This window comes from Poecilia mexicana, unplaced genomic scaffold, assembly GCF_051168715.1.
Source record: "Poecilia mexicana isolate PSO_F unplaced genomic scaffold, ASM5116871v1 scaffold_12, whole genome shotgun sequence".
Taxonomy (NCBI): Eukaryota; Metazoa; Chordata; class Actinopteri; order Cyprinodontiformes; family Poeciliidae; genus Poecilia; species Poecilia mexicana.
Window position 1 is genome coordinate 17,072,423 of NW_028263381.1, and position 23,943 is coordinate 17,096,365.

Consider the following 23,943-nt stretch of genomic DNA (forward strand, 5'->3'; position numbering starts at 1 on the left):
ATGTCAAAAACTTAAAAAAAAACGTACTTACATTAAATTTTGTAAGGATGCTCTCTCTAAAACCCTCATTTCAATGTGAGGGTATTAATGATGCTAAATGGGAAAATGAGTTTTTTTGCTGCTTTCTGACTATCCTACCACAAGGCTTCTGCCATTGGGTGCTGGACTGGACTGGGATGTTTTCTTCATACAACCTGCCGTTATTTTTTTATTTCTTATTTTTTGTCCTTTGATCACTGTCAATCAATCACAACAAGCCTGAACTGTGTTTTTAGGATACTTGAAGCATCTGCCATTCAGCTTATTTCACACCATCTACTTCTTGAGCTTCTCCTTCTAATTACTCTCATTCTACATGTATGTATCTACCAGAGCCATTCTTTGACATTCTGACAGTGTGTATTCTTTAAAAACACAAACTTTTTTAGTGCGACGGCAACCAGCAAACATTGCCTTGCGTGCAACAAGGAAGTATGTGCGCTTTTCTCCAACTGGGAAGCTTGCAACACAAGAGCTCAGTGTGCATCAACATCTTTTCTCCAAGGTGACTGATCATGGCGTAGTACTTTTTGTTGTGGAGAAAAAAAAATGGATTATTTGTTGGAGTTGCATGCTTAGATTATTTTTGATTGCATCCAAATCAGCAGCTGGATGCAACAGCAGTTGAGGTGCTAAGCGCGTGGCAGTAACTGTTTTGTGGCAATGCCAGCTGGTGAGCATCATAAAGGCTGTAGCTTTACCACGAGACCAGCTTGTCTAATCCAGCTTCAGATTCTCTGACGACCAGGTAGTATGGATGAGTGTCAGCCCCACCGATTTGAGACAATTTGATGCAACCTAATAATTAATCTCAGCGTCCAAAATAATTTTACACCACGTGCATTCTCTTTTTTTTGTAATTTCTTGAGCGTCAAAAACTGTTGCGATCAAATATAAGTTGTGATTTGTTGTATCAAACATTTCCTGAATAGTTTTGTTCCTTTACCATGACACTTCCAGATAATGTACAATCAATCTAGAAACTTCTACTCTGCCTTTTGTGTTGGTTTCTTTTTGAACGTGTTCATTTAATTGGTAGCTGTTTGCTTGATTGATTTGTCAATTAGAAGTAAGGCCTCTGAGATTTCAGTACAGGATGTTTAGATTGTAATGGTTATGTAGTCCTTCCAGAGATTGTACCTTAATGACAGCAGCTTTATTTGGTTTCAACTCAGCAATAGAAGGCGTCAGTAAGGGGAACCTTTAGCCCTCTGAACCAGATCAGGTTGTAAAAGGTGCACAAAATGTTCCTCCAAAAGGTAGGAAAGCTGAATGGCTGAGACAGAGGACAGGTGATTACGCTCATCATGTATCAGAAAGCCAGAGGTAAGCTTTTATGACTTCTGACTCCTGAAATTTTAAGTAAAAAAAAAAACAAAACAAAAAAAACCTTACGAAAAAATCTGTGTACGTTGAAATCAGTAGACATGAAGATCTGCACTCAAAATGTGTTGCTTTCAAGTTCCTCCTTTGGCTTTTTTTGAAAGTTACAAACAACTGCAAACTCATCCTGATCACTGGAAACTCTTGCTTGCATATTTCATCTCTTTTCTTGCTCTCACCTCCAGCATTCCCCTCAGGCTTTAACAATACTCCCATCTCTTTCCTCTCGGCCTTCTTCATCTCGCTCCTCTCCTCTGCTTCCCTCTGTTTGCCTGTTAAGCTCCATAGCAAATGATCCCGAGTCCGTCCCGGACTGCCGGCTCGCAAGTGTCAGGGTGTTCTTTGATGTAAGCACTTCTTTATGTAGGTATTAAATTTGATTGATGTGGAAGCGTCTGACAGCACACTCTGTTCTCAGATATTTATTTGTTAGTCAATGATGCACACTCTGAAGCTCTTCTGCTGCTAAACAGCCCTCCAGCCACGGAGCAGCTGATGACTCCCACTTTGTACTGGAACCAAAATCTCCAGCGTCTGCGTTTTTGACTAAACCGTGCTTGCTAATGCCTTTATCGCCATACAAGTTTGCCTAAGTCAAGATTAGAATATTATCAAGAAAACAGACTTTAATGCTGCAATTGGAAAGCGATCAGCTTAATCCGCAGACTTATTCTTTTAGAGCTGAATAGCAGCTGTCGGTGCAATCCACTTGTGCTGCTGCCTCGACTAGCATTTCAGGCTATTTAGTCATTCGTTTCACACTGTGCCGACAAGTATTTCTGTAAAAACATATCTCTTAATTATTTAACAAACATCTTTCAATCAGCTCTCTAGGAAAGGATTGTTAAATGGGAATCTGTGTTCAAATGTCTGACTGTGACCTTGTCTCTCCTCATGTGGTAAACTGGAGCAGTGGCCAGCGATGATGATAACTCCTCCTTAGGGAAAGCGGATTCTTTGCAGATGGATGTGAGAATTAAAGCAGGGTTTAATTAGCAGCAGCAGCGACAGCAGTTTTGGTAAGTGTCGGTGTGGATCTGAGGGCCATCCTTGCAGCCATGTTACACCAGAGATGCAACATTAAAAAAAAAAAAAGTAAGCAGACTGCTTAATACCTGAATTATGGTTCTCTTTGTGAGAACTGCATCAGCACGCTAAGGCCCAAAGTTAATTTGCAGCATGCACATATTTGGAGGAAAGGAGCTCCACTAGCTCTGAGGAAACTGAGGATTCCTCTAAACTGTGTATTTTCTTAATTATTAATAATCAGTAAAAGAGAAAAATCCACATGCAGGATTTACATAATCACATTGCATGATTATGTAACTGAAAATTTACAAGTCAGTACACTATCCACCCTCTTTAAACAGTTTTTATTCATTCTGATTGCTTTATTCCGACACACATTCCAGAAGATGTGAGGAATTCGCAGCTGTCCTCCAAGGTGCATTTGTCTTCTGTTTGCCACAGCAGAGCAACAGGAACCACGTTCCAAATCCCATCGCTAGCTAAATAAGTGATGAGGATGTTTTAAATGAGTCATAGCCGATGGAAAATGCAATGAAATGATTCATGCCTGTAACAGGTTCGTTCTAAGATAAACAAGCACTGGCTGATATTAAAATATATTTAATTGTAAAATGATTACACTCTGCAGTCTACCTGAATATGCTTAGCACTAATTTGTGTTTACTATTTTTGTCAAAATAAAAGAAATTAAAGTTTATTAACCTTTAATACGCACTTTTTCCATTTCATAAATATAAAAGAAGATTCTTAGTGTCCGTCATGGGACGGTGACTGTGCTACCACTGCTTTATGAGGATAAATCTCTAACATCTTATTTTTCTTTGTTTAGTTTTGTTTTAAAAACACTGAGCATCAAAATGTTGCATGATGATATGGTTTACTTTTCAAATTTCAAATAATTAACAAAGCTGTACACGCAGGTTAGAGAATTTACTTGTATTAAGTGATAACAAAAACATCACCTCGAGGAAGAATAAATTCTACTTTAGGCAATATCCCTAATTTTTAAAAAGTCAGAATACAACAAGTCATTTTTTGTTAATTTTGCACGAGACAAAAGGCTTTGTTCCTTCATGATCCAAAGATATTGTCTTTGGCAACGTTGAGCAAAAATATGGGCAGACTTTCTTCTTCTTCTTTCCCCGTTTTTGCATAACACATCACAAAGGTGTGATCAAAACTACAAGAGCAACAGAGAGGCTTTTATTGTCTTTAATCATATGTTAATAGCAGAGCAGTCTAACAATAACAAGGATACCAAAACTCTACCTTACAGAAATTCATCAAATATAAATAGTTTTGTGTCACTGTCACTCCTTCCATTTGATCCCACTCTTTCATTTGTTGTAAAATGTACTCTGGCTTAATTTTCTTTTGTTTATAGACGTCACAACTGATATCACAATTTGTTTTCTTGACAGAAAAGATAAGAGATGTCTTAATAAACCAAAATAATCCTGGATCATTGTCTGTTGGTGTGGAGCGGTTTGTTTCTCTACTGCAGTACAAATAGGAAAAAAAGACGACTGATGCATGCATTGAACTGTTGCAATCCTCTCACAGTCATAAAACATAACTCTCAGGTAAACTGGTCTCCCTAAGTGGTCTTTGGCTATGAGTGATCAGCTCTCTCGCAACCCTGCAAGGACAAGCGAGTATATCAAATGGATAAATGGATGGCGTTCTATAGACGAAGCATTATGTTAATTAATTACACACAGACTGAGGTTTTAAAGCCTTCATTTTTGTGAATTATGGTGATTCTCTTCTTAACGCTAATAAAATTACCAATTAATGTCTTAGAATATGAGAATAAAATGGTACAGAAATGTGAGTTCAGTGAAAAATATGTTTAATTCCTGATTAAAGATCATTTTCAAAAGATCCTTTGAATCTGAGAAATGACCGTCAGCTGAATGCATACTCCAATTTATATGTTGTACCGAGTGGTTTGTTTCTCTACAGCAGCATATTTGGACTTTTATGCATTCTTCAGCTGGAGACATTTTTACCTTGTTTCATAAATAAAAAAAAAAAACAGATCTTTTGACTCAGAGTTGAATTACACTGTGTAAAAATATATATATATATTTGTCACTGCAATGATATAATACTGTTTTTGATATTGTCATAAAATCTCAGTGGAAACAACCAGAACGTAAATGCATAGTGTTGTGGGCTTAATTAGAACAAGCTGTTTAATAAACATCAGATCTGACTGCAATTGGTTTCTTGATTAAATGTAATCAATAAGGCAGTTAGAATCAAGGTGTCTGACACACTGGCAAGTTCACACTCTGTAAAGATAATCAAATTTAAAGGAGGCACCATGGGGAAATGACACTTGCTTTAATTTTCATGCGAGTGTTGTCTCGGCATGTGGGCAGAGGCAATTCTCTGAGACTCCTTAGTTCATCTGAGATGCAGCGCAAGAGTGCTCTGACCTTGGCAGTCTTACCTGTAATTGCATTCACACACACACACACACACACGCACACACACACACACAGTTGCACACGCATGCACACACAACATTTAGATGCACATACATGCTTGCATCTGACAAAACCATGCACTCTGCCTCTCCATCTTTCTCTCCCGAATACTCTCTCTCGAAAACGCGCAGACATACACAGTCGCCCTCCCTCGTCAGTCTGAATTAGGACTAATCAGCAGGTGAATTGTCTGTGGAGGCGCTGATCCATTTGCAGTGACCTTGTCTAACTGTGGTTAGCAGCGACGGTCACACACTCAGGTTGTACTGTATGAATAAATAGACGGTGCAGTCCCATTTAGGTAAACAAATAAAGACAAAAGTTTTGTCTCACTGTACGCCACAAGTTTCCCTCCAAACAAATGGTCCGATTACACTTAGCAGCAACTCGCTGCGACTGCATTTGCATATTGATGGAGAAAACCCAATTTTCAAGCACCCCGTTCGTTATTGCTTTGAGCTAACATTGCATCCAACCTACCAGCGTCCATCTGTTTTGTGACAACATGTTGATACAGACATGTTTGCTAATTATTGCATTAATTATCTGCACTAATGAACTCATTTGCATCACTAGATGGATTAAAGACGTTCTGGTAGCAGGAGAACAGCAGACAGCAGGGAAGTGTGAAGTGTAGCTATGGATATTGGCAAGAATTCCTGAAAACCTCCGAAGGGTTTAAGTTGAACAATCTGGTATGAAGTGGTTTTCTTTTCACACCAGATATGTAAACACGCTCATATTATTTTCCAATCTTCTGCAGGGGCATCACAAAAGTATTTGTGCTCCTTGAAATTTCCAGTTGAACTTTTTCAGCACTTTCCTAAAGAGTGTCAGGCAGTTGTTTTCCATCCTCTCTGAGATAAAACTTTGTAGAACAAAGCGCTGCAGCTTTCTGTACTATCTTGTCGATAACGTTCCACGACACTCTAGAGTAAAATGATAAAATGCAAAAACGCTTTTAAAATGTTGGATGAAATAAACTACCATAGTGCAGTTTTCTTATTTACCTTTTGGGATAAGCTTGTTATATACATAAAAGTAGAGATTTAAATGTGTAAAGAGATAAATTGCAGATATGAGCTCCTTTAAGTGTAAACATGATAAGCTACTACTGATTCCACTCATGCAGGTTTAAATAAATGCATGCAGTGGTCAAATTGTACTCAGAAGTTTCATACTTCTGGGTATGAAGTAAAAAAATAAAAATAAAAAATCCCACCTGGACTACAAATGTAAGCCTCTACATCAGGCCTTAAGACCCTCTTTGATGTGAGGTTTGACAACGAATGGCTCAGCTTTCCACTTTGATTTATTCAGACCGGGTGTTACTCCCACTATATGACGGGGCTAAAGGAAGTTTAAGACATGGAAATTTCTGTTTATTACATTTCACACTTAATTACAGTTCGAAATGTGCACAGTCTCAGTGCGTCTGACTGTTCATATCCATTTCCCATTTTAAGAGGAAATCCATGTTAAGGTTCCACAATGTATTTCTCACCAGAAATTGCATTTTTTTTCCTTTTATTTCAATTTACAGTAAATCCTGTAAACATCCTCCATTCTTGTCAGTTACTTAATTTACTTGAATTTCACTGCGTTGTTAAAATATCCTTACCCCAATTTTGAAAAACATACATGCTTTTTTTAACATGCCAAAAACTGGATATGTGAAGAAAAGCAAAAAAAACTACCTTTTTTTCTATGAAAACTGGAGAACATCTACAGCACAAACACTACATACTTCTTTAAATAATTTTACTCTATGCAATATGTTGATGAATAAATGAATAAGAAGCAAAATTCTTCATTTATTAACCCCCACACCAAAAACAAACGACAAGGTCGTTCTGTGTGTTCTTCAAACGCTGAATAATAATGCCGTCTCATCTGTTATTCATCATGCGGTCTCTTATTTGCTTTCTTAGAGTGAGAACCTTCCCCAAGGATTCAGCCTTATTGGGCAGGGACACTGTCCGAGCCCTCATGTACTACGCCCTGAAGGTCTGGAGCGACATCGCGCCTCTGAACTTCCACGAGGTGGCCGGCAGCGACGCAGACATTCAGATCGACTTCACCAAAGCGGACCATAATGATGGATACCCCTTCGACGGGCCTGGGGGAACAGTGGCACATGCTTTCTTTCCTGGGGAGAGGTTCACAGCGGGTGATACACACTTTGATGACGACGAGGCCTGGACCTTTAGATCTCCAGGTGAGGAATAAAGACTCTCTGTGTCAGTTTTAAGCACATGTGCTTGAACATAAATGTGTTGGGTTACATGCTGAAGGAAAAATGTGGGTCTAGGAAAAAAGGATATACAGTGGAAATCTGCTAGACATTTGCATGAGTCTGTAAAACAAAAACGATAAAAAAAAGAAGAAAAAAAAAGCATTCAGCGTCCAGAAAATCCTAAAGAAAAGTGCAGCTTTTATGTTTGAAAACAAAACTCTGACTGCACCTGCAAGGCAAGCTGTGCTTTTGTCTTGTCTGGTCATGATCCAGATTTTATAATTAGCATTTCATTTGTTTGAAGTAACAGTATAACATTCGATGGCCTGTGTGTGGCAACTAAAGCGCCACTGATTGTTATCACAAGCTTATTAGGAGACATAAAAGGTATCCTTTCATTTTCCACAGCTGCCAGAAACAAACAACTCACACGTACGCGCCTGCTGATAGCCATTAAATCTGTTTTTAGCAATCAGCATAAGTAATTGAATTTCACTGTCAGCTTTCATCGATTCCAATTCGTTTTGCCATGGGGTTCTGTTACATTTTGGTCTTTTACCCTCAAGTTGTGTGCAAGACAGAATGCAACTTACTTTGATGGAATTGTGCATTTTACATAGATGGTGTTTTTTTTCTTGTATTATGTCAGGAGCAATTTATCTGTGCTAGAATTTGAAGCAGCCTGGTGAACAATAAGGTCGTCTAACAACTTTGCCAACGTGTGGTCTTCAAAAGGAGGGCACAGTAAAACAGGAAGTAGATTTCCATCACTTTTTAACACTGTTTCGTTCTCAAACCTTTAATTTTGTCGTTTAAGCGAAGATAAGCAGTTCACACAATTCTGTGGCACTCATATTTGAACTTAGTATTCCATTATCTGCTGTCTCAGTTCACATCCAATCTTTGTCCTCAGCCTGCATCAAGGGAAATGCTCAGTAAACTGCAAGACAGCACTTTCTAAATAATCATTACCATACCTGCTACAAAGAAGTAATTCTTCATCCTCCGTCAGAAAGTGGTCCTCCAAAGTGGTTAAGTGCTTTGAAAGGCTTATCATGAAATATAAAGTAATTCTTGTACTTATTTTAGAGCCATATTGTGCTAACATTTTCTCTGATGAACTAGTCCTCGGCACACACTGCTCACTGATTTAAGTTTATATCATCATTTCAGTGAGGAAACTAACCTGAAAACTTCCCTCTGCACCCGGCAACTGGTCACGGAGACATTTTGCAGGCTGCATGTGTAGATTTACTCAGCTTGGAGCTCTCCAAGAGCGCCCTCAGTGCCTTAATTTGATCTAAAGTCAGTGCATGATGACTGTAGTCATTCAGCTTACATATTGGGAAATGTGGTGGAGAAGCAAATTACAAGAGAGCTGAAACCATACCCCACATAAAAAAAAAACTACATCTGCTGATTTTTTTAGTTAATAAAAGAAACATAAGACCAACACATTTGCAATGCTGCTGTATGGTAAACATAAGGTTTTTCTGCATAATAATGCCATATGCATCACCATTCAGGGTGTCCCTCTACGTGTTTCTATAGTTCCTGTGAATCCACTAAAGAAACAGAACAAATAAGCCTGAAAACAGAGGTAGAGACATGAGACACTTGCTTTTGAAGTGAATGTTTAATAATAAAGGGAGACGTGCTTGTTGTATCTGACAGCTCAAAGTGTTGGCTAAAAATAGTTTTAATAAGATCCTTTGAAACATTACACATCATGTAAGCCACACTGTTTAGCAGAATGCTGCTGACCACAAAACAACCTCAGTGAAGGAACTGGACGTATTTGCTCAATAACTGCAAACTTCTTTGGCAAAGTAGCTTTTTTTGTTGTTGTTGGAAATAAATACAGTAAAACTTGTATTAATTTCAGTTTGTGACCAGATTTACTTTATGATTCTTAGAAAATAATAGGGGGAAAATGAAACAAACAAATTATATGAGAATTGTGTAAATGCTATGATACTGTGATGAAATTGACCCAATTCCTACTTTGAAGCACTGAAGTATGTTTACTTGTGTTTTGGGGATGAAGACCCAGGAAGTTTGGTCAGAACCAATGGTATGGTATGATGAATGCAACGTCTGAATAAACACTGGAAGAAGAAAATGTGCACTCATCATTTTGGAGGCTTGGTAAATAATGACGTGGATGTGATCCAAAACACAAGGCCGGTTTAACCTGCTTCTGGCTGCAGCAAACATGTTGAAGGTCCTGGATGGCCATCTTCATCTCCTGTCATTGATTTAAGAACTTGACTGGAATTAACAGAAACAGGAGGTGAGGTTTCTAGCCTAGAAGAACGTGGAGCTTTACAGTGAGAAAATACCAAAATGTGGAAACCAGAAAGGGTTTCAATTGGTCTTGATATTTAAAAATGATCACTACATGGTAACAATGTATTAAGGTAGGAAGTTCCTGCTGTCATTATGATTTAAAGGGGTAGACACAATTGCTTAAACATTCACCTAGCCACTCACCAAGAGACAGAGAATAATGTTTGCATAACAGTTTTGTCCAAATTCCCTGAAAAATGGTCCCACATGTCTTAAAGTCTTAAAGTAATGTAAACTTAAGAGCAAAACTGTATACTTTGTTTACTTTAAAGGTGCGATGATACATTTTTACTAACACTATTACTTAAATTTTGACCTGTAAAAATAAATGCTCTAACAATAAAGCTTCATTTTTACACCCTTATCCATGGGTTTAAAATTTCAGTGACAAATTTTAGTACTTTATACAAAAAAATGATTATTCTAACTAAAATAATTGCAGTGTTTCACTGAAAATTTACATATTCAGCCACAAATTCGTGAATTGCATCCATAGATGGTTTGTGGTCCTTGGCAGAGCATTGGCAAGACTATCAGATAACCTCTGCAGAGTTTCTCTCTTGTTTACCTCCAGTGCATAATTCTTCCATCTCCCCCTCAGATAAGTGCCACGGATGCACTGGTTTATCTACAAGATTCATCAGTCCAAGCCACCCTCTTCCATCAGGCCATGGTCTCACTCTGATGCCTGCATTCCCATTACAGGCGTGAAAGCATCCTAACATCCAGACAAGCAATAACTACTTTGTGCTATGCATGAAAGTCGCTGCATGTCTTCCCATGTGCCTCTGCAATAACTAGTATTATTTTTTAGCCATGCATCTCTCTTCAAATTGAACCACACAGGTCAGGCTTTACTCCCTGTGTGGATCATTAAGTTCCTGTGTCCGTGACCTTAGCCGTAATAACAGACTATCATGGCATCTGTTAGACATCTAGTTTACTGACCAACGCCGCATGTAAAAACCAGGGTAGGAAGCCATATAAATACTGCAGTGATGTACAAAGTAGTGTGTAATTCTGACAAAGGGTTTTATTTCTCTTAAACTGTAGCTCCGTAGCTCTATTTGGGGTTATGGCTCCACAAGTTTTGCACCTGTAGGAACAGAAATTTGCCTGGTTCTATTTGTAAAGATTTGTTTTATTTATTTATTTTCAAAGGGAGAATTTACCAGCAGTCTTTTGTTGGTAGCATTGAACAAGGATAAATATTAAGTGCCATGGTTGTTAAATTATTAAATGCTGGAGAATCAATTAAGCAAACCAAAAATAAATAATTAAAGCTACATGCAGCGTTGGAGGCCCTCGCAGCTTGGCGCCGCTCCGGCCAGAAACACCACCCACTTGCCGTCGTCGACTGTCTCGCGCAGTTAGATAAACGATGCGCTCCAGTTTGTTGAGCACTAGATTTTTGAGATGGAAAAATCTAGGGAGTGCAGTGGGGCATATTGGGTTGACAAAGGTCAATTATAATTATAAGTGGAGGTTATTCTACTTTGTGGGTGAAGTTTGGTGTGTTTTTAGATATAATAAGCCCTCCAAGAAGCTGCATACTTTGTCTGAAAAATAATAATTAAAAAATAATCCCATGATTACAAGAGGCCTTCGCAGCGCTTCACTGCTCTGGGTTAGTAAAAATGTGTTCAAAATACAGAGAGACAGCCTTGGTGACTCATTACCTCATCATTTGTATATCATAATACAAGATGTTTCTCCAGTTTTTTTTTAAAAAATATTATCTATGTTTAAGCAGTTCTTGACTTAGATTTAAAATCTAAATATTATTCTCAGCATTTTTACGACTACAGTCTGGTGTATGTAAAACCTCTAACCTCACACAAATTTTTTGTTCTCTCAAGAGTCCGATCTAAAAGCCAGAGCGAAAGTAAATATGATAATGATTCACTTGAAGCGCTATAGAGCATGTTTTACAATTTCTTCATTTGATTCAGTTATACTAGCACATTAGTACTTGCCCGCAGTTCAAAAGAAGCATTTGTACTTACAGGGTTTTATGAACGTGAGCAGAACAGAAAAGAGGAGAGGGAATCACATGTGTATGTTTGACCTCTGTCTGTTCATCTTTTCGAATCGTACAATTATCTCGAGCCGTATAGAGAACTAGGACAGAGAAAATATTTTCTATCTCTGATCTGAAGTTTCTCACCAGCAGTGACAAGACAGCATGCTGTGCTGTTCAAGAGAATAAAACATGTCACTTGGCCTTGTTTGATTTTACTTCTTTCAAGGCTACTTTCCACTCTGTGACAGAAGGTGGAACATTGCTTTGTTAAAGCATATAAGACATTTTCATTCAGATGCTGTATGAGATATGGCTGAATGAAATATGTCCCTGTGAGATTCAAAGGGAATTCAGAGGTCCTAATACAATTAATCAATTTCTTTACCAATCTGGGGACTTTAATAGGCAGTTGGTTGCTCTTTATTTTATTTCACGGTTTCAGATAAAGGATGCATAAATGTGTGCTGCTTTTTTGAAAAAACATTAAAAACTGAGTTTTTAATGTTTATGTTGGACCTTTTACACCAAATCCCAATAAAATGAGTTAATAATTTTGGGGTAAAAGTGACAAAATGTGCAAATGTTTATGATAAATAACAGGTTTCTTTCATCTAACTCATGTAACTTTTTAATTCCCTATATTCACAGTGTCTTCACTCAGTTTTCTACTTTATTGCTGCTCCTAATGGTTCCTTTTAAGCATATTTACAATTTCCGTATTTGTTTTGGGTAGCATTGAGTGCTAAATGTGATGGAGGGGTAAATTTGTACACATTTCACACACTCAGGAGGCCCTGAGCATCCCTGGCATCCCAGTAAAGCCATTTGTCTGTTTAGCAAATTTTAAACAATCAACTTTTTCTGTCAGCTGTGTGTTACATGCTTAAGTAGTGACTATAGTCAGAGCTTATTAAAATAATGAGAAGGAAGATGGAAACAAAACTAATGGATACTCCACACTTTACATACATAAACTTGGAGCAAAATGGAAAACTAGCTAAAGTCAGGCTAGTTGGACCATCTGCAAGCATAAAGGTGGATCAGTACTGACCTCAATGCAAGAGGAAAGTAACCTTCATGACAGCCATGATGGAATGCTTACAAGACAAACTGAGATATTTTAGTTATTAATTGCTACAAGCTAAGGCTTTATTACTAAGCTCAGACTGTCCCACATCTTTTCTTTTATCTGCCAGGCATTTATCCTGGTAATCAAGGAAATGATAGCTGATTTTAACCTACAGCCAAATCTCAAAGAGAAGTCATCCCAGAATGCAAATTTAGTAACTCCAAATTGGCTTTTATGTTTAGTAGCAATGCCTGACTCGGTGCAATGGGGTACAGTGTGTTATTGGCTGATATCTGCAAATTTCTGCAAATATGCATCAGGAAATTGAAAAACGGCTTCCCAAAATGTGATTGATGCAATTTTGAACAACCGTCATGCATATATTTGTCGACTTCATGTTCCACTCAGTCCATAGCTTGATGACAGTTATGCAATTTCTAAGGTGTACCATAATTTACAAGTGAGAGTTTGAGAGTCTGACTTATAGTTTGGCTTCACATTTCAGAAGTCTGCTGGAGTTCATCAAACTTTGATTATTATTTCAAACTATCTATTTCTCTAGAGACATTTTTTTCATAAAGTTTTAATGATTCAAGTTTCTTTCAGCAAAGAAATGTCAATATTGGGTTTTGAGTTGAACTAAAGATGGGAAGACAAAAAAGACTCTACTTTCCAATAATCTAGTACCTATGTGTTGTGCCATGCTTACTTCATGGATTAAACATGGACCAATAAAAAAAATGTTTTCCTTGAAAATGAATCCCTTTTGTGCAAGAACAGTCTTTTTTCTTCTCTTTTAGTTCACTGATGTATGTAGTTACACTTTCATACATCCTGATCTTGGATTATAAATGACTAAATGGAAACAAATCAGCAGAAATAAACAGGTTTTTCAAATAGGGGCGGGTTGTTTTTTGGGGCAAATTGTGGTTTCAGTTTATTAAATAAAAAAAAGTTTCTTCATTTTATTTACTTTTTTTTTTAAAATAACTGAAAATTATTTATGTACTTCTTAACAGAATCAATAATTGTTTTTCAATTGCATCTTTATCAGGACCAGCTATTGATTTTCTCCTATGTTAATAAATATATGAACACCACACTGGAAAAAATATGTTTCTTTTTGTTAATTTTGTTACTAATGATAAAACATGATGTTTTGCTTGTATGCTTACTTTATGTCAAAATTAAACTATGGAATCTATAGTTTACATTTTTCATATAGGTATTTTGTCAGCAAAGTTGTTTTTTTTTTCTTTATCTTTTTTTTCCCTCCTGTTTTTTCCATATAAACTCCAGTCATCTCCTTTACCAGCTCTTTCCTGCTCAGAGTCTTGGGGGGGCCAGCAGGCAATGAGTAAACCAGTTATTGGTTCATCACAGAGCCAATGCATATGAAAAATGAATGTTCATGTTTTTGAAATGGACCTTTTTTCTATGATGCAACAGTGCTAAGAACTGTGGCAACGTTCAGTGCTGCTGTTCAAACTGGTTAAGTCTCGTTCATCCTCTAGAATTAAAATGGCATATTTTCTTCTCAGGCCCTGCTCTCTCCCTCAGTCTCTACTTTATATCCACCTTTCCTGTCTTCTCCACATAGTACCGTAAATTAGACTTGACTTTTTAGCCTCTGGATGTCCCAAACGCTGCAAGCACAAGCGCACCTCTTTTCTTGCCTTTTACTTTCGACGGAGCACGGCACTAAAATGCTCCTAAAGTAAAGCCAGAGAGAGTTTAACAGAATGTAGATTTGTTCCTAACCACCAAAGAGCTCTAAGCTAGCTTTCCTTGACACGCATGCTCTCACATGTTTGCAAATCTTTATCCCACCATCCATGGTTTTGTCTTGCTTTGCAGAAGCAGACAAACCGTTTTTGGAAGCTTTCCATTTTTTTGGCCCAACATCCATGGAAATGTGCTCTAATGGCCTGCAGCCTCTTTGGGTATCTTTCCACACATAGATTTTGATTGGCAGCCCAGGGGCTCAGGCAGTATTACCACAGTTATCTCACCGCAGCACATCCCAAACAGCACTCATAGCCACCAGAGCTGTCTGTCACGTCGGTTAGTTTGCAACCCCCAGACATCTGAACACTGGGAAGAAAATTCAAACCTACCCTGAGCCGTTTCCACTAAAGACAATATTAAGAGACATTGTGATATTTATCGAACCTGCGATAAGTTAAAGGTGGCTCCTCAGGGAAGGGTTCTTAAAATCTACAAAGTGAGATGTTTGGGATTTTATTCGTCTTATTTGAAGGGGATTCTACTGCTACAAATGAAGTGAAAATCCTCTGTGTTTTACAAACAAAATTATTCCAGAAATTTTATGAAAAGCTGTGTTTTAAAGGATTTTCTGAGTGTGAAACTATTCACTTCAACTTTATTCAGACTAACTTTTTTACATTTTGAACTAGAGATAAGCAAAATAAGTCCAGACTCATTCAAGCAGATGAAAACTTTAGCATTGTTCTGGGCTAGCAGTTACCCTATCTGTGATATTCTAAGGCTGCGTTCACACTGCAGCCTGAAGTGACTCAATTCTGATTTTTCTTTTTTGACGTAATGCGACCTGTGTGATCTTTTCATGACAGTCTGAACAGCACAGGTCGGATTCTTTTCGAATGTGACCCATATCCGACATGTATCCGATTCAAATGCGATTTAACGTTCAGGTCGCATTCATCCGAACTGAACGTCACTGATTCTCAACAAATCTCACTATTCTGCGTCCTCATACGCGCAAGCAGGAAGAAAAACAACAACCATGACGGACTATAATGAGGATTAAGTTGTTAATATGGAGTTCCGGCCGGACAACAACTCCAAATATGTAAGCTAAGCTCCACCGTTAGCCTCCATGTTTACTTCCGCAAACACAGAACACTTCTTCTTTTTATGGCGGTTGGCAGAACACTGAGAATGCTGACGCTATCGCGCCCTCTACTGCGCATGCGGGACACTTTAAGGTCGTTTTCCTGTTCACACCGCAGAACGCATACAGGTCGCATATGTTTGGTAGTGTGAACGGCCCGACAAAACAATCTGATCTGACAAAAAAAAAAATCAGAATTGTGTCACTTAAGGCTGCAGTGTGAACACAGCCTAATAGTGCTCAGAAATCCTCAGAAATCCTAACTTAATTTCGGAGTGGCCAACATGGTTCTAGGCTAACGTTTGTTTCAAGGTTTGTAATCCTAAGAAAAGTCTTAAGTCACTTTCTCTATGAGTTAAAATGGACAGATTTAGAGCAGTTTCTATTTCCTTAAACTCAACACACATCTACATGTACAACCACAGCTACATGTTTTCTTACATTTCCCATCTTAAGAAGGGGTTTGGACAAATATCCCTGTTTTACATAAAACAAGATTTTATGGATTATAAATTAAATGGCGAATCACTCTATGGTCAATTTAAAACTATTGCATGAATTAAGAAAAATAAATGGACATTTTAGATATAAATTGTGGCGATAACATTTCTAACTAAATTCATATGGTTTTCATACTGTTAGATTATGCTTCTCCAAATCAGAAAGTAGTTAATTTTGTGTATCCATCCAGGGGTGGTGATACTTTTAAAAGGCACAGCATTTATCAAATAATAATAATAATTCTCATTGCCTCCATGTGTTTCTTTCAGACTCCCATGGGATGGATCTGTTTGCAGTCGCAGTTCATGAGTTTGGTCATGCCATCGGCCTGGTCCACACCTCAGCTATGGAATCCATCATGAGGCCGTACTACCAAGGTCCTGTGGGAGACCCGCTGAAATACGACCTGCCCTATGAGGATAAAGTCCGTGTCTGGCAGCTCTACGGTAAAAAGACACATCCATTATCTCTGTTTGCGTGTGTGGGTGTGTGTGAAAGGACACTATTGACTCCAGTGGGTGAGGTTATTGATTAATGAGAACATGGATGGAGTTAATTGGAACTCTTTATGGTATATGACCTTATCATACCATTCACTGCTATGGAGAGGACTGCAATAGAGAGAATAATGATCATGAAGGGCTGCATGAAAGGTGGGAAAGACCGTTAAAGGACAAGGCTGCAAGAATGGATGGTTTCTTTTAAATGAGGGAAATTAAAGATAAACACAAGCATAAAGACAAGAACGACAAACATTGTTGCCTCAGATTGATCGCAAAAGATAAAACAAACAAACAAAAAAACCCATCTGTCCTATTGTTGCCATTTTATTTATATGCAATGAATCGACCAGACATTTCTTTACATTTTAACAGCTGTTGTCTCTCTCTCTGGAATAATCGTCTGAAACATGCAGGTGTCAGAGACTCTGTGTCTCACACGAATCAGCCAGGCAGCCCGTCTCAAACCCCTGAGCCTCCCGTCCTCCTCGACCTTCCTGAAAACAGATCCACGCTCCTGTAAGTAAGAGAGACACCTAAGAAACAATGTATGATCTATACTAATGTCTTCAGCTTTCATATGTTCCTATTGTTCTCAACTCAAACTAATTTGATGAATCGGTATTGGGGAACGTTTTACAAGAGGTTTAGTTTAGTTTAGGTTTAGCCAAATAGCCAAGTTATTTTATTGTGATTGCATGTGATATAAACATCAGCAAAGAAGAACATGAAAATTACAAATGAAAAAAACAAACAAATCTGAAAAGTGTGGTGGGTAGCGTGGTGACCCAGTTGGTAGCAGTACGAAGGCCCTGGGTTTCCATCTTTCATGGTTCAGTTTGGCTTTCTTTTTGCTTCTTTTTTACTCTCTTTTATAAGGGTGTAAGAGGAATAAATAAACTGCTATTTTTTTTTTTTTTTTTTAGATTTTTTTTTGCAAAATTAGTCGAACCCTTCAAATTCACATCTATGTCCACTACAGTTCCAATAAGATGCACTGAGGTTTTTGGTTATGAAAAAGACAAAAAGGTATTGCAAAAATATTTTGTATGACACTGTATGAAATGACAATAAGGAACTCCTCCTTTCATTATATGCAAGGAGTTTAAAGATTGACTGAATCTTGTCGTTAAAATTGTCAGATTCAGAGATTATTCATCTCTTGTGCTGAAGGACATATTAGCATGCTCAAGGCAATGTGCTTCCACATACACATACATGGCGTTTCACTGCTAATTTCACTTTTCAAATTGTGTGACCGTTTGGGCATTAACTCATCATTTAACTTCTGGGCCAAATAATGAGTTAAGTCTTGAGAAAAGGGAACATTCCGGTCCGAAATGGCCCAATGAAGCATAAAATGATTGGTGAATATGTATTAAAGGAGATTAAGCTAAAAGAACAGGACCGATTCCATCACAGTCACTTTTTGTATATAGTTTAGTAGAGAATTTTTGACTTGAGCTTGAAGATTGGGCACATTACAGTCATTAGCGATCATCATACATCATCGGACTGGATGTGTTGTCTGAACAGAAGGGCAGTAGACAGGAGGGATATGAAGCATTTAAAAGTCTTTAACTCTGACATTTTTTACATTATGCAAGAGTGCACTGTAAATGTATTAACTCAAATTCTTCCACAGCCTGTGTTTTTTTTTTTTTTTTTTTAATTTAATGTGAAAGACAAACATAAAGTGGTGCATAATTGTGAAGGAAAATAAGAATCACTTTTGGGTTTAAAGTTTTGAAAAGTGTTCTGTCCTTTTTACTTGATCACCCCTAAATAAAATCCAGTGATACCAAAAGTCAATTAAATTATTAAATAGAGCCCAACTGTGTATAATTTAAATATAGCTGTTCTGATTCAGATGCTTACAGAAAGTTGGTGAACAAAGAATATCAGGACCACAGCAGAGCAGATAAAGTTCTGGAGACGTTTGACGAAGGTCAGATTATTAAACAATGTCACAAGCTTTCAATATCTCACTGGTGGTTATTCAGACTGCCGTTTAAAAGATGACGAGACACAAAGCCATACCTGTCTGGTGGTGGCAGCATCATGCTGCCAGGAGTTGATTTGCAGCAGAAAAGGGATGCAGAGATGGGTGAAGCTGTTACATTTACTCACTTACATTTATTAGAGTAACATTTAATACTTCTTGGAGTATTTTTACTGCGCCATACTTTTTACTTTTACTTGAGTAATATTATTATGAAGTATTAGCACTATTACTTGAGTACAATCTCTAGCTATCTTCTCTAGTATAGCACCAGACATAGATGCACACTTACAGTTTATGTCTGAGTGAGACTTATTATCTCTATCTGTTGAGTCTGCTGTACCATTTGAAGGTCAATTGAATATATAGGAAACGATATATAGTCTCAGCTGCAGTGCACTCGACGTCGAATGTACCAACTGTACCTACTGTAAGCACTGGTTTCAAAAGTTTAATGGGGCGAGTAATTTGAAATTGGAAATGTGTTTCTTCTGTCTTGATGTTATTTTATTGTGTATTGTTTTTTTCTTTAAAGAGATGCTACAATCAGACTGTTATTCAGTCCTTCAATAGGCACTTTAAGTACTTTTTTTTCTCTCTTGAGTCAGTTTCCGGATGACAACTTTTCACGTTTTAGACATTGAGATTAAATCAAAGAGTGTGGCCGTAACCTGACTAAAGGTGCACTGAACAGTACCTTAGCATTACAGTACCTCATTGTCTTTCACTTTTAGCTGTTGCCTGTTTTAAAAAGCAGAACGTGTCTCACGTTTTATCTCGGTGGAGGCCGTTTCCCTACTAATAAGATGCAGAGCCCTGTGTTTATGCATCACCGTAAGACGACTATATGCTGCATGCAGACTTCCAATTTGGTAGCAGTATGTTTGACCATATAAATAAAGCTGCGTACTTAACCACCTTTAGTAGCAGAAAGCTCACATAGATGTGTGTTTGGGGAAAAAAAAATTCTTCTGAAGTAATTCACATGCAAATACTATTAAATGCATGTTTATATTCCTGTCACTGAATATTAGCATCGCCCTCCTTGAAGTAACCTTGTTTGTTATTGTTGACATGAAGCACATTTATAATTCGAGTAAACAATGCATTAACCTTCAATTTTTCATACTGCTAAGCAAAAAAAAAAGCAATGCTTAAATATTCGTAACTGCATATCTAATGTTTACTCTTTAGACAAGAAGAATCAAGAGCAGCAATGGTTATGAATCTTAATATATTTTACTATATATTATTAAATGTGGAGAGGAAAACCCATTGGTATGTGTAAAGATTGGGATCATTGTGTAAGATGGACAATGAAAGAAACTGTAATTCCCAAAGTTTGTCAAGACAAGCTGGTTTTAGTAACTAGTTCTAAGTCACTGTAATAGGTTTAGGATTATATTTATTAGTGATGAATGTGGTAATAGAAACAGCAAAATGTTGGGTTTGTATTTAAGACCAAACAAGATCTTTTACACCTTAAATTAGTTTTGAACTCTAAAACAGCTATAAAAGAACTAAATATGTTGAATCCTGCTTCAAATCCAGCTGGACATCTGTGAGGAGAGTTGAAAGCCAATAAATTTTAGATGGCTGCTGCAGTTTGTTCAAAGAGACGGTCAAAGCTACGAACTGAGAAATCTCATAAAGGGTTTAAAAGGCATTAGCAGAGACTGCCTTTATGTGTGCAACAAAATGATGGCTTTGGATGAGCTCCAGCAGTCTGTCTTTTATTTGTTCATTCTGACTCTCCTTCATTCGTTTTCATTTTTCTCCTCTACTCCGTCTTCATTTCTCTCTTTCTTTTTTTCTGTTTTAACCCATTTTCCTTTTCCTTCAATCTTAGATCCTCCCTCTCTCTCTCCTCCATAAACTTTTTCATGTTCTGCCTTCTTCCTTTTGTCTGTCATGATCTCTTCCTCTCCATCACAGTCATTCCCTTTCTCTTTCCATCAACATCTGTATTCTTCTCTTTCATCTTCTTTCTCCTTTCTTCTCTCGTCTTCTCCTTTCCCCGCTCTTCTTTTCCTATATTCTTTCTTACTTTTGTCTTTCCTTTCTACCTACTGTGACTATTTCCTTTATTCTTCCCTCAACTCCTCCCTTACTTCTGACCTTCTTTAATTCCTTTCTTCCTTTCTGCCTTCTTTATTTCATTCCTTCCTCTTTTCCCTCTTTCCTTCCTGCCTTCCTTCCTCGCCTCCTTAAGCTGAAGGAAAAATATACACAAATTTAAAAACCTTTGAACACAACCCTGTTTGTTCAACGTTTCCTTCCTCTTTTCTTTTTTCATAAGCCACGTTCATTTTGTCATTTAAAAATATAATATCAGTGTCTCCTCTCCTCTGCAAGCCCAAGAGTTAATTATTCATCCGGTCTATCACTGTAGTTTTTGTTAATTAATGAACCTTCAGAGGGCAAGTTCTTTGTCGTTGTGTGACCCATTATAATTTTGTATTATTAAGAAGTGTATTTAAACATGCTTGCTGTGCAGATGCAGCCTTGGTTCCTCAGAGAATATTCAGACTCTGATAGAGTATCTAACACATTCATGCTAAAAAAATAAACTACAAATTTAATTCTGGTGATAATACAAAGACCATCAGACTCACAGAGAAGCAGCTGAGGTACTGATGGCTTTATCATTAGCAGACTGATGCCTCAGAGCTCCGAATCACTTACTAATAGAACAACATGTTGCAGCTACTATCTAATGTTTAGCCCATCCAGCTGAAAGAAACACATTCAGTGCAGTTTTATCTTTTTTTAGCCTGTGTATTCAAATGACATTTAACTAATTTAGTAAAACAACTTTAGGTCTTCTAACCCCCGTCACACAGTCACACACCTGTTTTTTTTTGTTTTTGTTTGAAGATACACAGCTGTCAATAGATAATGTTCCATTTCTGCACTTCTGATACTGAAAATGTGTAATTTTAACCTCCAGTCAAGCCAGACAGCCACAGATTCCTTTGGACATGATTTAAAATAACAATGTGGGACGAGCATCTCAACTCAGACATGCAAAATATACATACTGTAAATATGCACCACAGTTTATGTAAGTTCAACACCAATGTTGCAGCAGCGACCCGATAATTACAATGTGCAGCATTATGCAAACACCCTGTTGACATCGTTTGAAGTGGCAGGTCCACCAGGGGAGGTCGTGTGATTTTCTTATTAATTCAGCTATAATTAATACAGCTTTCAGGTCAGGGAGCTTTCTCGGTGTGAAAAGATTGTTGAATTTGGAGCCCTAGATGATCAAATGATTATTAAGTATCGTAGACAAAAATGATACGGGTTACACCTCCGCAAAAATAAATACCAGCATTCTTATGTAGTTGCACATTATATTTTTATGCCTTTCATCCTATTACACAGACTGTATGTAACAGAGGCATAATAACACACATTCATGACAGAATTCTGATCATGTTTATCGTTATTAAGAAAATACACAAAATTCGTAAGTGTGAGCTCATGCAAAAGGCATTTTATATGTTCCGACATACATTGCAAGATAGGTACAGTGATGATGATTTTATGCTAAGCGAGCATAGAGATATGTAAAGTTGGTGATGGGACATGCATACAAAATTATAAATAAAAAAAAATAACTTGGAAGAGTTTAAAGCTCCATGTTCAAGAGCAACGTCTTAACAAGCAAAGGAGGCTCAGCCCACCATAAAATTGATGGTTATATGAAAATGACAATGTAGTGGAAATAAGAAATGTCCTCTCCCCTTTTCTTCACCCAACAACAAGATCGTCTGTGTGTTTTCAGGGTTTGTTTTGTTTTGTTGTTGCTGTTCTGTAATTGCTATTGTTAAGTGGTTGTTTGCAGCCTCACTCTTTTCCCAGTCTGTGTCCACATTTCATACCAACACATTGCCATTTCATCCCAACCTGCTTCCATTTCACACCTTGGTTCTCGTTTATATCTGCTTGGTTCTTTTGTTCAATATTTTAAGGAATTGTGACAATAAATGATCATAAAACCCTCAAATCTCAAATAAAATTTGAAACATTTGTAGGTTATTGAAGGTTTTCAGTTGCACCTTATTGTGGCTCTGATCCTAATTTGGACTGGATCAACTTGAGAAAATATGGCAGGTTATGACATCCGTTTTAAACTAAAGAAACTGATGGAGATCCTTCCTGGTGTATGTTTATCAGATTTTCATAACTAGATTTCATTAAAAAAAATAAGCTTTAAGTAGATTAAAGAAAATTACTTTGAATCATCTCCTGTCAAACTGGGTATGAACTGTCCCATGGGGGCAAATTATTTGTGGCCGCCATGACAGAAAACCCTGTTTTCATTCCTTGCGCTCTTCCAATACTGTTTTGCTCTTTCAACTTCTTACTCTTAAAATTGCTCTGTCTTCGTCAGACTGGCACAAGATGCTCCAGACAGATGCACCAGTAACTTTGATGCTGTAGCCCAAATCCGAGGAGAGGCTTTCTTCTTTAAAGGTAATCTAAAATGGGGGTAGGTTGTGTTTTTCTTTAATATTATTATGATCTATTTTTTTATATATAAATATAGCAGATGGAACATACAGTATTTATCGGGTGCAAAATGATATAAAATGAATTAATTTACAGATTAATTGGTTCAGTGTGGTAAGTAATATCAGGCGAAGATGATATTACTCATGCATTGTCCTTATAATGTAGCTCCTACATGCTGTATTTAATAGATGTTGAAGTATAATATCCAGAAAAGGTTGGTGCTGGAAGAAAAGTGGATTAAGCTGCTTTTATGGCACATAAGAGAATTATCCTGTGACAAGTCATATAAGAGAAATGGAAAATGATAAAAAGGATGACACCTGAGGAGCACAGTGTACCGTTGCTTTATTTTTCATGCTTTACCATTCTAAATATTTTTGTTGTTGCAGTGTAATAAGGGAGATGCATGCATACAAGTGCATGCTTGCTTCAGATTCTTCTTAAGATAACGACAAGACAGAAAACAGAATAACGCAGGTCCAAAGACTAAATCCTGCGAGACACCCGGAGATGGATTATAATACGACTGCCTACCAGGGAGTGTAATGAAAGTTTCTGTTTGCTTAAGCTAGAGTCGAGACACAGGAAACGCAAACCTGCTTCCTATAAATTATTTTTTCATCTAAAGTGTAGGCTATGAACTTTTAATTCTCACTGGTAGTTAGAACAGTATCCACAAACAAGAGACCGATGCAGACGGCAGCAGGTGACAGTTTCTGGATTGGAGGGGCAACAAGAGAAGGGGCAAAAAGCGAGAATTTATTTACAAAGACTGGAACAAGGCTAACAGAGACGCTGAGTCACTGCACTGGCACGATGTGGTAGAAAGAGACCCACAAGACCAGGGCTGATTGGATCGGACTTGCAGGTGAAGCCAATCACTCACACACCAGGATGGTGTCTGAAAATTAAGCAGAA

General features: G+C 37.5%; 1 protein-coding gene across 1 annotated transcript in view; it reads left to right on the forward strand.

The window, feature by feature from the left end:
* The window catches only part of LOC106918300 (matrix metalloproteinase-17-like), a 98,764-nt gene that overhangs the window by 58,504 nt on the left and 16,317 nt on the right, over nt 1-23,943 (forward strand). Inside the window, exons 4-7 of the mRNA XM_014987922.2 lie at nt 6,878-7,164; nt 16,269-16,445; nt 16,916-17,018; nt 22,904-22,986. Coding sequence (XP_014843408.2) covers nt 6,878-7,164; nt 16,269-16,445; nt 16,916-17,018; nt 22,904-22,986 — 650 coding nt within the window. The remainder of the gene's footprint in view (nt 1-6,877; nt 7,165-16,268; nt 16,446-16,915; nt 17,019-22,903; nt 22,987-23,943) is intronic.